At 47.9% G+C, this 13,841-nt stretch overlaps 1 protein-coding gene across 4 annotated transcripts in view; it reads right to left on the reverse strand.

Moving 5' to 3' along the window:
- AP2B1 (adaptor related protein complex 2 subunit beta 1) overlaps positions 1 to 13,841 on the reverse strand; it is a 77,004-nt gene that overhangs the window by 22,092 nt on the left and 41,071 nt on the right. For 3 of the 4 annotated variants that reach the window (XM_085078111.1, XM_085078112.1, XM_085078113.1), the window contains exons 14-17: positions 13,165 to 13,357; positions 3,826 to 3,867; positions 1,959 to 2,105; positions 553 to 698 (exon numbers count right to left, since the gene is read on the reverse strand). In XM_085078111.1, the coding sequence (XP_084934237.1) occupies positions 553 to 698; positions 1,959 to 2,105; positions 3,826 to 3,867; positions 13,165 to 13,357 (528 nt within the window). The remainder of the gene's footprint in view (positions 1 to 552; positions 699 to 1,958; positions 2,106 to 3,825; positions 3,868 to 13,164; positions 13,358 to 13,841) is intronic. The other variant, XM_085078114.1, reaches the window with a different exon arrangement.

Raw genomic sequence — 13,841 nt, forward strand, 5'->3', positions numbered from 1 at the left:
TTGCTTCTGACAAAATTGTTCTGCTGCCTATTACAGGGAGAATATGTGCCACAGGCTCCCAACTCTCAGCTCCTTCAGTGTCAAGCAGCTTTATTAAGGAGCCCTGTGCTTCCAGACATTCTGAGGGGCAGCACAGCAATTGAGATAGGAGGCAGAGGCATCATGAATTGCTACTCGTGCAGCTCAGATCCTGCCTGTTTGTGCTCTTGCTGTCCCCAGGGCACTCCCTGGCTATAAAGCCACCAACCGGCCTAACAACTCACAAGGCTGCTTTCAAACTCCACAGAGGATAAATGGGGCAGGTGCTGTTTCAGAGCTGGGACCGTCTGCCACCCGTTTCCTCTCGGATTTATCAGTGTGTGTTTTCAGCCCCTTCACACAATTTTGGTGTGATGGAAAGGTCAGGCTGTATCATCCAAGCTATTTCCATGACTGTATTATACACCTAAGCACAAGCTCTCCCTAAATTTAGCAGTGTAGGCACAAACTGCTTTCCCAAAAGCAGACTGCATGCAATCTGTTGAACACAGTGCATTATTATTCATTTCTTACCTGTTCTTATTGAACTGAATGGCAAAGTCAGTCATGTGCTGCAAAGCTTTATTGGTAAAGTTCATCTCCATGTAGATGTGTCCCTGCCTGTGGCTGAATGTGCCTGAGATCTCCAATCCTTTAGCCTTCACTGCAGGCAGCCAAACCTTGAACACAAGAGATGTCATTCAGCACAGGCAGCCTGGCCTGAAGATAACAAACAAGCAGAGCTTTCCAATAAACAGAAGTCCTGAGCTCAGAAATCCAGCTACATCAGCACATGAAGCCCACAAAGGCTAAAGAAACACTACAGGGAAGGAGGGACATGGAGTGTTGAAAGGATGGAGCTCACCACTGAGGAAGAAGCTTGCTGCTCCTAATCCATATTTGCTCACAGCACTCACGTAAGAAATCAAATTACTACAGCACTAGTGTGCACAAGAGCAGTGCCAGCTTGTGTCCATCACATTAATGTGGGACTTACCCAGTCTGCTGCTGGACAGCCTTCTCCAAGGGCTGGTTGGGCTATTAGAGGCAGGACAATACTAAAGTTTGAACCAAATAAATTCACAGGGCTGAAACTATTATCTGTTGGGTTCTGGATTCCCAAATCACCTCAGTGGGAAAAACCCAGACGTAAATCTGAGCAGTGCAAAATGAGATAGTACTTAGCTCAAAATTACTGTGGGTTCTTTGTACTTGTTCTTATGCATGGTGCAATAATTGCAAGGACCAAAAGCTTTAAGTACGATCTGCGGTACCTTGAGATCCTCAATTTCAGAGGATGGCTTAAGTTTATCCTACCATGGACTATTTGAGTGCTAATTTTTGTTTATTCCTTTTCAGGAGCCTGAGCTCCCTGTGGCTGCTCCACAGCCAGTTTCCAGAACCACGTTCTGTGTCTCACAACCCCTCCCAAATTCACGCTTCAGCCAAAGCCTCTGCGAGCTCTGTCGCTGACAGAACATTTCTCTGCATTCCACTGCAGCACCATCATCCCAATCACATGGTTTTATCTCCACTGTCACGTTGGATTCATCCAAATAAACAAATCTGCTAGGAAACTTGTTGCAAATTGTGTCTTGCCCTCAGTTTCCTGGGGAAGCTTGTTAAGAAGTAGGTCTGCAGGAAAGTTGCTCTGACACAACTGAAAGTCTTGGATCTTACCTGAGCTACGCTTTAGGGAAATATTGCCACAGGTAAAATGAGGGAACTGGTAAAATATCAGAAGGCTGTAACTAATAAATGACATGATCTCCAACACATAGTTACTCTACTTGCCCAGGGCACCCCTAATGGCACTGAGCTGAACTAAAGTGTCCCTTTAGCACCAGAAACCACAATAAAGGAGACAAGTGAGCAATGTCAGACTTGCTGCAGCCCAAGGGAAGGCAATACACCGGGGATGATTGTTTTTCCTTACGTACAGACTTGGGAGCCACATATCCTCCTGGAGCCATCCCAATGCCAGACGAGAGCTCAAAGAGATCATTGAGTCCACTGCTGACCACTGCTGGGGTGGGAGAAGGGGCAAAGGTGGCTGGCACAGAGGAGGGGATGTAGGTCTGTCCCACCTGGAGGAGTCAGAAAGAACAGGCACTCATTAACATCACGTGTGAGCACTACTTATTAAATAAAGCATGAACTCGGGCAATAGCCTAAATATTTTAAAGCCATTTGCAGCTTCCCCGCTGATTTATCAATAGTGCTAAATTATGCATTTGAATTCCAAAGCTCTTGGCAGCTAATCCCTACACTCGGCTGTCACCTCAACCAAGCTCTCACATCATTTTTTATAGTTCCAGTTATCTAATCCCACTGTGGAGGAATCTTTCTTCTCCATATCTCCTTCCCATAAGACAATATGCTTTGTGGATCTGCCCTAAGTAAACCCAGGGAAAAGAGCAAATGCCTCAAATCTTCCCCCAGCTACGTCAGCCTTCAGGAATCTGCAAGATTTTGCATATCCAGAGATAGCAAGGGAGTCATGACCGTGTTGTGTACTCCCACCCAAAGCCAGAGCTCTGCATTCTCAGCACTGTGGCCCAAAAGGTTCATTACATGAAGCAGAGCCTGCCAGAGGACAACCTCCCTGCAAGAAAGGCAATCCTTCCCTCCCAGGACTTAAATGAGGGCACCAAAGCTGGAATATTAACCTTTAGGTGCCCAGCTTCAGTCACACTCTGAAGGGATGGGACAGTCACACTCAAGTTTGACTCCCAAATTCTCTTCCTAGCAGGATAAATTCTGTGCTTGAGAACAGGATCCTCCAGCCAGCAGCCCAGAAACAGGCAGAATGACCAGGAGAGAACTGCCTGGAGGGTTTTTGCTGGCCCAGGAGGGCAGAGACCTGGCTTTGCAGGTGTGATGACTACAGGGACTTATCTCCCATGTTCTGCTGTGGATGTATTGTGCCACTGGCTCTCCTCTGCCCTCGTGCTGAAGGAAGAAAGGAATGCCAGATGTGCAGGGAAAGGAGGAGAGAGAATGACTGCAGCCATAACAAGGGTCTCTGGAAAGCCCTCCCTCCAGAAGCAAGTAAGCTTTCCTCACTGAATTACTGCACAGACAGTCCTGGAGCTTTCTAGGGGACACCACTTCCGGCTGTGGGTTGGAAGCACACTCCCTCCTGCCCACTGCACCTCTAAGTCATGTTTCATTCCCTTTCCATGCTTTTCTGGAAGAAGCTGCTATGAGCTTGAAGCCAAGGGTGCTTTGAAAGGAGGCTGAAACTCTCCCATGTCCTGGCAAGCACTGTAGGCATGAGGACACCCACAAAGTACAGGCACAGAGGAGGTGGCCAGTGGCAGCACTGACCACATGAGGTAGGAAAGCTCAGAGCACCTGATCCTGATGTCCAGGCAAAAATCTCACATGGAGTTTGGGAGGAGAAAAGCACTGAACTCAGGCAAATCTGTGGTGACACTGGGTTAGGGTTACAGACCAGGCTTTGTGAGTAGGGATGAGCATCCTTGGCCTTTCAGCTGCTAAAGCACTAGCAAAAGGATGAGGCACTGTCAGGGTTAACACCGGTGCTCCAACTAAAAGCTCTGAGGAGGAAGAGCAGAGCAGAGAGAGTGAACAGCTCTGGCCCTGGCTGCTCTTAGGAAAGCCCAGGTGGCAGCCGGCCTTAAATCAACATAGGTGGGGACCTGTTTCAGTTGCACTTATCTATTTTCAAACATCTTCAGGGCTTTAAAGCGCCTTCCAGCACATCATGGGTGAGGTTACACTTAAAAACCCTGAGCTTTGAGCAGCTGTTTAAATTGGGGAAAAAAATGGAATGGCACTTACTGCCGGGCTTCCTCCAATGCCCCCGCCAAGGTCACTGCCAAGCTGAAAGAGAGAAGGAGAGAGAGGAGAGGAAGACCGAGATCATTTAAGCCAAGTGTCAGCCGGCCGGAGCGGAGCTCGGGCACCGCGAGCACGGATCGCTCCCGCGTACAGGACAGACAGAAATGCAGTGCTGGGAAAGCACAGGGAACAGAGGGGATTCTTGCTGCTGAGTGAGCAGAGCTACTTGGACAACTACCCCAAGCATTCACTGTGGACAGGAGGAGTTTGCAGGTTAACAAGAATAAAAAAACATCCCTTCTTGAGCCTGTTGTCTGCACCAAAACGTCCTTTCTTCACGTTTCATGCATCGGTGCTTCCCCTCCAGCCCTGCTGCTGCCAGCAGGCCCCAAGCAGCTCCACAAAACCCAGTGGGGTAACTGTGAAATGGCATAAAAATAAAACTGACAGGAAGCTGACTTCCTGAAAGCTTTGGTTTTCTAGGGAACAGCTACAAACGGCGGGCAGACACAATGCATCTTGGCTGTGCTCCTCCGACACGCAGCTCTTTTCAACAACGAGGAAAAGGAGAATGGGATCCGTGCTGGCTCTTAAAACAGCTCAGAGAGGGGGGCTTTGAAGATGCTCCCCTCCCTCAGACAGGTAAAAAACAGCTTCATCATCTAATGGGCACTCCAACAGCAACGAGAGCTCATGGTGCACCAGGATATTTCAGTACAGATTTCTGCCAGGCTACACACTGACAGTCTGAAGTGACTGAAACAGCCCTTCATAAACACTCAATCCTCTCTGGGGCCCTTCTGCCAAACCCTTCTGCAGCCCACCCAGAGCTCTCCCCCCACAAGTTGCCTTTTCAAAGCACCCAGACCACATTCCCCGTGACAAAGGCCATTTTTCAAACCTCCCCATCATTCTACCCGCTCAGGAGAATTCAGAGACCAGGACTTGGCTACAAGCGCTGTTTGCAAGTGCAACATCACTCCTGTGAATATTTAAAATGCACTTAACAGATGACTGATAGCCAGGAGGAAACAAGCACAGATCTGCAGTGGTTATTCACTGCAGAGACATCTCCAGGCTTATCTGTGTCCCAGGCTTTTCTTCTCAAGACCAGGGTAATTTTTTTGCCTAGAACAGGGTTTTTTTGGGTCACATTCAGATAAGGAACATGACCTGACAATATGCACAGAGGATGATTCAAGTGCAGGGGTGAGGTAGGAGCCAGCCCCATTAGGAAAAGGCAGACCAGGACATCACAGTTCACCTTATGGATAGTTTTGCTCTTCCATTTGATTAGGGTTTGGGCAGTTAGTTTGCTTTTAAAAAAGCATGTGACAAACTGGGTCAACAGAGGATCCAGACATGTTGTTCAAGTAAGTGCTGGAGTGTCAGAATACTGAATAAATGCACCATATAGCTGAAGCAGAAGCTTCCAGGAGTGCCCATGCTTAGAGCCAAAAAGGCTCTGACCTTTTCCTTCTGCACAAAAAACTTGGAAATTAACTTTGGTCTGATCCCTCTGAGCCTGCTCCCCGTGAGATCTCACAGCAGATGTGTTTTATGCTGGTCAAGAGATACCATAAAGCTTCATACCCCTCTCCATCAGAGCACAGATAAAAAGGATAAATTGCCCTGAGAAGAGCAGCAAAGGTGTAAGACAGTGACTTACCAGATGATAACTAGCCCCCATAAAACCTGTAAAATGTGACAAATCCCTGTGCTTCCCTGGATCTCTCTTCTATCCCCTGGCACCTCTCCTTCCCCTAGTCCCCACAGGAGCTCCTGATGCATTAGCCACCCTAAGTAGGTGCTAGAGAAGAACAAATCACACACAATTTGCTTTTTGTTAAGAAGCCTTGAGAGCTTTTTTCCTGTGTGGGACTCAGTTTATCCCTACTTGAGGTCATGGCAGAAGCTGAGGAGATTCCTCATCTTTTGCAACAGCCACCTCTTCCCACAGCAACCCAGGCTCTTGCTGTCCAGTTTCCTTAGCTTATTTAAGAAATAACAGATAAAAGTAAGTGATTCCAAAGTCAAAAGAAGGATCAGTCAGAGACCAAAGGAAGCCAGCCAGAGGATGCAAATCCAATTAATATTGAGCTTATGAAATAAGGCTTATTACACTGTCAAGTCTCCCCCATAGAAACAGCCTGACAGAGCAGAGTTTTGTTCTATTGACTGCTCTCTAAGCCAAGCCACGGTTTAGATTAATATATCAGATCATTTACATCTTGTTACTGGCTCACTGAGGAGTAATAAATGCAACTATTACACCTCATCCCTATTCATAGTCTTGCATGCAGATGAACTTCATGCTTTATATTGACAGGCAGAGAAGTCCGGGGGAAAAGAAAGAATCCAGTTCATTTCCAGATATTATTGTATGCACAGAGGATTTCTGCTACTGTTGTCTGCAGCAGGAGAAAGGCTGGTTTATCAAGCAGCAAGCATTTTACAAAGGGTATTATGGAAATGACTGAATAATTCTGCATAATCAAGCCAGATGTTAACTATTCTAGCATTTCCTACTACACTCATCATAAGGAGCTGCAGGGTAGGAACCCAACCTCGAAGCAGCTCTTACATTGATATTGGCTGTGAGGGACAAGGAATGACATATTGGGGTTCCTCAAGCTATCCACAAGTCTTCCATTTTCCCTAAATGTCAGGCTTTGGGGGGAAGTAGAATTCAGATTTATTGCTTGAATTAAGACTCCAGCTCTCATAAAAATGAGAAAAATAATCTGACTGGCTCAGAGAATTTACCACGAGCCCCTGTGTGTTTCCAGATTGGACCCAACATCTCTTTCCAACGCCAGGAAGCTGTGAGCTGCTGAAGCCCCTCTTTAGAGGTTGGAGGGCTCTGCAGAGCACAGCCTGAGCCTCTCCTGGCTCCTGTGCTCAGGCCCAAGCACTGCAGATGTGCTCCAGAGCCGCAGAGCCAGCGCCAAGGAGCTGCAGCTCCTCCAGGTCCCTACAGGCAGAGCTGGCTCTGCCCAGAGTGAAGAGAGAAGTGACAGCATTTCCACTGCACCAGTAGTTAAAGGGGGGAAGTTAATAAAGAACTAGTCAGTTCCACATCACTTCCAGGCTGTACTTCCCAGTGCAGCAGCACAGAAATCCCTTTCTCTGTTTTTCTTGCCTGTCACCCTCCCATGGCACCGACGCTTTCCCCATTCAGAACTCCAGGTCTGTTTCTCCTCCTGCGAGATGGCCAAATCATAACTTTATTCCAAACTCAGAATGATGGAAGCAATGGTAACAGTGATGTGTGTGAGTAAGAGGGAAGGAGGAAGACAGAGGGAACAGGAACCAATTACCCACGGAGTGTCCTCTCCCATCTGGAGTGACAGGCAGAGTGCAGAAGGAAAGAAACAGATATTAGTCAGGCGTGAAGTGCTGCTGAAGCAATTCCCCAGGACTAGCAGCTCTGGTTAACAATTTCCATTTGTCTCATGGACAGACAGACACTCCTGCCAGAAGGACAACCTGGATCTGCCTTACAGGAGAGCAGGCAACAGCCCCACAGAGGAGAGGACCATGTTAATACAGCTGTCAGCCCCACTCGGGCTGAAACACTCGCTGTGAAGGTGGGGTGGCCAAGGGCTGGCTCTTGATGGTCTGAGGGAACTCACAGCACTGCAGAGTCCTAATCCTGATCCCAAAGCTGGCAGGTTTGCCTCTTGCTGAAGAGCACAAAGCCTCTGCCCAAGGTGAAGAGCTGCCAGCTTCAGAGGGTGAACAGGGAGTCTCAGCCCCCAAATGCATAAAAGTTCTCCAAGCAGGAATTCTCTTCATTCCCTCCAAACTCATCCTGCCACAACAGCACCCAGCCACATGGGTTTAAAGAAGAGGCTGGGCTCAACCCTGTATCAATAAAAGCAGTGCCAGCACCTCTTCCCAAACTGCATCAGCACCTTTACTTTGCACGAGTTGGCTCGGACAGCGCCGCAGCTGCTCTGCAGTTGGAGAGCCTTTGCCCTGCAATTCCTGCTCTGTGGAAGCAGTTATGCTGACTTATGAAGTGTAGCAGGGCTGGAGTTACTGCATTAGGAGGGTTTATTTGCATCTTAACAGCAGCTTGTAATGAAGTGACTCTGCTGAAGTGTTCATGTGATCCTGAGGGGCTACAATCACTTCTGCAAAATGACGTGAGGCTTTTGGAGCACCAAAAAATAACAGGGAGGGTGGAGCCAGGGACAGAAGCTGCAACAACCACTGCTCAGCAACTGCCTTGACTTGTGGCCACAGCATAATCAGGGCTTCCAGGGCAGCTGTGCATTTTGTGGACCACAATTCATGGGTTAACAGGGGACAATTGCTGCCTCCTCGCTCCCTCACACCACAAATCAGGAGTCAAGCACTGCAGCTCAAGGTGCTGCCTGCACTCAGTAACAGCAGCAAGAACACAAGGCATTTATCTAACAGAAATGGAGTGAGATGCTGAGAGCAGAGCTGCTGGCAGCCCCCTTGATCCAGGCTAATCCTGTTGAGCTGCAGGACAGACCATGCATGGGGTTGCATCTCCTGACAGGCTGCAGGGATCTCATTGCTGTGGCTCACACAGAGGCATTTTAGTGCCTATTTTGTGGCTGTTTCCACACCAAGCCAGGCTTGCAGAGCAGAAGGACTGCTCTCCAAACCAGGGACAGCTGTGTCAAAGCTGCTGGAGGACAGGTCACACTGTCCATGATCACCAGTTTCACTGCACTTGCTGCTAATGCTTTACCACATTGAATGATTTCCATCAGCAAGCTGATGGAAACTGAGTCCTGACCATATTAAAACTGAGTCCTGACCATTTTAATTCCCTAAAATGAAAAAAAAAAAAAAAAAGCAACTCACAAAGCTCTAGCAGTCCTGTGACTGCTACAACAGCTTTGAATTAGATATGAGTGAGTGAGCCACCAAAACAGGTCCTTTTCCACACCAGCCCTGCCCCAGTAATGGACATGTGTCCTTTGTCAGAAATCTTAACAGATGTCCTTTGTAGCTCACCAAACCTGAACATCCCAGATGAAAGGAGTCACTCAGCTCCTTGTCAAAGGCTGGAGGAGCATTCTGGGAAAGCATCACATCCACTGCATAAATTGGGGCTGACCTGGCACAGACACTCTCATGCTGTAGTTCCAGGAAAAGGTAAATGAAGTAATTTCCAAAGATTATACACAGCAAGTCACTTGCAGAGCCAGGAGAGGAATGTGGCACCCAGGGCAGACTGAGGGGCACTTTGGGGCTTTTTTAATAAAACATTGGTGAGTCCCAAATCAACCCCAACAGTCAGGGTGTCCAGAGACCAGAATTTTAGACCAGTCAGGGAGTGACACCAGCAGCCTCTACTCACAGCTTTTTGCTGTGAGCACTCTGGGCTGCTGGAGAAGGCATTTCTTCCCAGGCTGCCAAGCTCAGGACACCCTGGGGCAGAGGGTGAGCTGGTGCTCAGCTGCCACCCTCCATCCCACAGCAGTGGTGGGACACAGCCCTGAATCATGTGGGACAGAGCCTAAATCCAACAGATGGACAGAGACCCCTAAATCCAACCTGATTACAGGCACAGCTGCCCCTGGAACATCCCAAACCAGTCCAGCTATTACAGAAAACTGTGGATAGCCAGTGTTTATCAAACAGCTTTTCAGTTTAGGACATAAATCAACCTGACCAGCTGCCAGTCTCAAATCAATAATATTCTTGTAGATGAGCGGCTAGAGTATTAAATAAAATCCTTACATAACAGACAATCCAAGCCTGTCCATTCCTGCAGATTTACTGCTCTGCCCCCGGGTTTCAAGCCAGCCTTCCTGGCTCCTGGCCACAGTGCCCTGCTCCCAGTCAATGCAGGGGCTCCCAGGAAGCACAATGTGCCCAAAGAGCTCTCATGCTCCATGGATTTGCAGAACAAATGAACATACAAAACTGTTTAAAGGCAAAAATGTCATGTTAGCAAAGATAGACATCCTGCAGAGCACTGCATCACTGAGCAGGAGGTGGGAGAGTGACTGTAACCTGCATGAAGTTCAGCCACTTGAGGGATAAAACAAACTCCAGCTCTTGGAATGCACAGCTCTGCACCCAGCAGTCTGCTGTCCCAGGAAATTTTGTTTCTCCCCAGTTAATGACTGATATGGCTACTTCACACTGCAGAGCTGGGGAACTCAAATAGTTTTGTAAAGTGAGCTTAGTTACCATTGTATAGAAAAAGAAATTTGAGCAAAGAGGAACAAGATCTGCCCATGGTGGCAAACAGGGACACAACCTGTTCCCTAGAAAACAGCTCTCCAGAGCAAGTCTGCTCTGGTTATAAGCAATGCTCTTGTACCAAAGGTCCTTCTCCTTTTTTTTTAATTGTTAACACATGCTCAGCATCTGTGCATGCATGTTACATTTAATACCAATTACAGAACTCACTGTGGAGATAAAATAAGATTTACTCACTAAAGAAATTAACCTCTCAAGCAGCTGGAGTCTCGCTGGTCATGGGGATAAATATCTAGCAATGCTGAGGACAATTCAAATGAACAATACTAATTTGGTGTTTATGCACTTTTACATCACACAGTCTCTATTTAAAAGCCTGGGATTAAAATAAAACCCCACAGTTTAAGAAATGGAAATGCAAAATGACATTTTCTGTGGAAGTTAATGCTGCTGTTGGTCTTCCTGGGTTAGCACCACTGGGACTTTCACTGCCAGAACACCCCTGTGATGAGACACCCCCTCCAAAGAGAAGGGGGTAGCAGAGGGGATCAACAGATGACACTGAGTGGGTGTGACAAACCGGCTGAGCTGCTGCCACCAGCCTCTTCCAGACCTCCAGCTGCCTTTGAGACACTCCCAGGACTGAGGCAATGTCACCGTCACAGAGCCTGCAGCCTCAGTCTGCCCAGCAAAGCAGGGGAAGAAATGCATTTAAAAAGACTTAAGGAGTAACAGAAAGGAAAAATTTCAAAGCAGAACAATTCAGCCACTGCTGACCCCCAGCTGGTTTTGAGCCTGGGTGAAGAGTTCAGCCCTTCTTCAAGGGGAACAATGGGATGTGTCTCACCTCCTTCCCACATACAGAAATCAGGCACGTGGGATCTGCAGTTTGAGACTGATTTTGGCACAGAAAATGTGGTTCAATGTTATCCTAAGATCCAAATGCCAACCCTCTTGGCAAGCCCTGCAGCCCAGGACACTGCCCAGCAATTTGGGTAATACCAGGTTAGGGTTAACCCAGCTGGAGACTTGTTAAACACATGCCCACGGCAACAAACAAACACACAGATCCCATTCACTCAATAATTAAGCTTATTATCCTGGACTCATTAGGTTGAAAAAAGACCTCCACACCATTCCCCCAGCACTGCCAAAGCCACCACTAAACCATGTCCCCAAGTGCCACATCTGCACGATTTTTAAGTGACCCCACCACTGCCCTGGACAGTGCTTAAAAACCTTTTTTGGTGAAGACAGATTTCCTAATATTCAATTTAAACCTCCCCTGGCACAACCAGAAGCTATTCCCTCTTATCCTGTCACTTGTTACCTGAGAAAAGAGACTGACCTAGGAAAGGAAAAGCCAGAGCTTTGATGCATTTGATGCAACAGCACTTCAACAGAAAGCATCCACCTTCAAAAAACACACCAAGATTCACATTTTTTTTTTAGTGCTTCCCCATCTACTTATCTGATAGATGAGTAGATGCAGCCTCAGGCACAGCTACTCCCTATCCAGACAGGACCATTTTGTCAGCTCACACTCCATAACCCCACAGATGTACTTAAGGCTTGAGAAAAAGATTAACTAAAAGCCTGGTACCATTTCAACTAACAGCTCCACTGCCAAAGCAGGTCACTAAATGAAGCCCATTAACGCCAGCTGAGAGACAGCTCCTCTCCCAAAACCGAGTTTTAGCTCCACTGTATCCATTTATTTGCGTGACACTAATGAGAAACAAAGGGTTACTGTGAGAGGCCTGGAGGCAGCACAGAGGAATTGAAGTGCAAACCATTCTGTGCCAGCACAGGCAGCACCAGCGACTGCAGTGCCTCATCACAGTTCCCAATCCCAGGTTTTCAGAGGCACATCTTGCAGGGCAGGGAAGGGCTGCACAGGTCACTGCTCTGGGCTCACTGCCTGCTTTCCCAGCAAGTCCAGCTTGACCATTTTGCTAATCCCCACCAAGGGCAGTGTCCCTGCTAACCTAACAAACCTCTGGTTAGAGAGTGCAGAGCCTACAGCACCTCTCACCTCTGTGAGTGCCATCAGGGGTTAGATTGTTTACAGCTCATTAGCCCATGATGCACTGGAGCTGGAAATGGGTTTAATGTCTGCTTTAATAAGATTATGACAGCTTAAAAAATATATATATTTGACAAATAAGGATTTGTTGAATTGGGGTTCATCCAGCTGCCTCCTACCTCTGTTATTCAGAGCTTGACTCAGAACTGAAAGTGCACCTAAACCAGGCAGAGATAACCCAGCCCAACTCACCACAAGCCAAACCTCAAGCAAGACAAACCCACTGCAGGTCTGAAAAACACCCAGCTATGTCCACTGGGGCAGTCTTATTGATTTACATGGTGCAAATACACCTAGGAGTGCTTCTTACCCCAGCAGGGAGCTGAAGATCTGTGTGCTGTGCTCCCTGCCATGGGAACAGCTCCCAGGCTGATCATCACTCCTAATGCCAGCCTAAAACCACAGCACTGACCTCTCCCCTGCTGCTGGCTCCTTGCTAAGTGATTTTCTCATTGCAGCTCATGCCCAGCTCACTCCCCAGAGCAGAAAGGAGGTGTGATTAGCTCCCACTGGAGCCTGACCCTGTCAGTGCCAGGCAGGTGCCTCGAGAGCAGCTCTGGCACAGGAGGATTGCACAGAGAGCTCCCTCTTGACCTCACTGCAATTAAAATGTCACTGATATTAAACCATGACATGTTCTGGAGAATATACAAATGGGAAGACACGAGGTTACAGCCTGAGAGCTTTAGCACTGAAATTCAGGAAGGCTGGGAACTGGGTGGAATAAATGCCTTCTTGAAAGGGAGCCTGAATCAAACAAAGCAGTGAAACACTTTTACATCCTTAAAACAACTTTTTGGGTTTTTTCTACGGACAGGAAAAGCAAAGAACAAATATATCCACTGACCATGGGGATTCTACAGCATGCAGCAATGTTCATTTTAGGGCAGGAAAAGCCTGCTGAAAGGTGGTACAATAACTCTGGTTAAATCCTCCTGGAGTTTCAGGAGTCAGCACTTGGAGCTCGGCTCACTGAGCATTAAAAGCACAAATGATGAAGGCTTTGCAGAGATAAGCACCAACTATCTGCCATCAGCTAGAGAGGATGTGCTGCTTACCAAGCTGTCCAGCCCTCCTCCCAGGAGGTCCACAGCACCCATCTGCATGGAGGACACCTGGGGCACATTCACAGGGGGTCCCAGGTCCAGGTTGAGGAGGTCACCCAGGAGGTCACCCTGGGATGGGATGACCTGTGGCTGCTCCAGGTTTGTGGTGGTCGTGGTGCCCACGGGGCTGTCACCAGCATCAGTGCTGTGGGGGGAGAACAAGAAGCACAAAAGACAAAGATCAGTCACCTCTGGTGGGCAGTTTCAGGTTCCTAGCATGAGGAAACACAGCAAGAGGTGGCTCACCAGTAGAAACCAGTCAAAAGGTGGTCCCAGCAGGTGATGTGGCCTCTGTCCTGCAGGGGGGTTAAGGCACTGTGGTTCTTCACCACAGGCTTTGAGCATAAAGATTTTCCTTGCATTGTACATGGTTTTCAGCCCAGCAAAGGGAATCTTCCAAGGGGTGAATCCTACCCACCCTGAGAATCATAGAACCCCTCCAAAATGGAGAGCCATGAGTACCACATGGGCTACAGAAATGAAAATAAGCATTTCCTACCACAGCATAAACCTACAGAGATTATTTGCATTCCATTGGGCCTAAGAATGACATGAAAACACAGGGAAAAAGAAATAACCCAGATTTCCTCAGAGATCTAACACTGATAAAACCCTGGAGCCCTTACTCT

Source organism: Lichenostomus cassidix, chromosome 19, assembly GCF_008360975.1.
Source record: "Lichenostomus cassidix isolate B80296 chromosome 19, HeHo_3.0, whole genome shotgun sequence".
NCBI classification, from domain to species: domain Eukaryota; kingdom Metazoa; phylum Chordata; class Aves; order Passeriformes; family Meliphagidae; genus Lichenostomus; species Lichenostomus cassidix.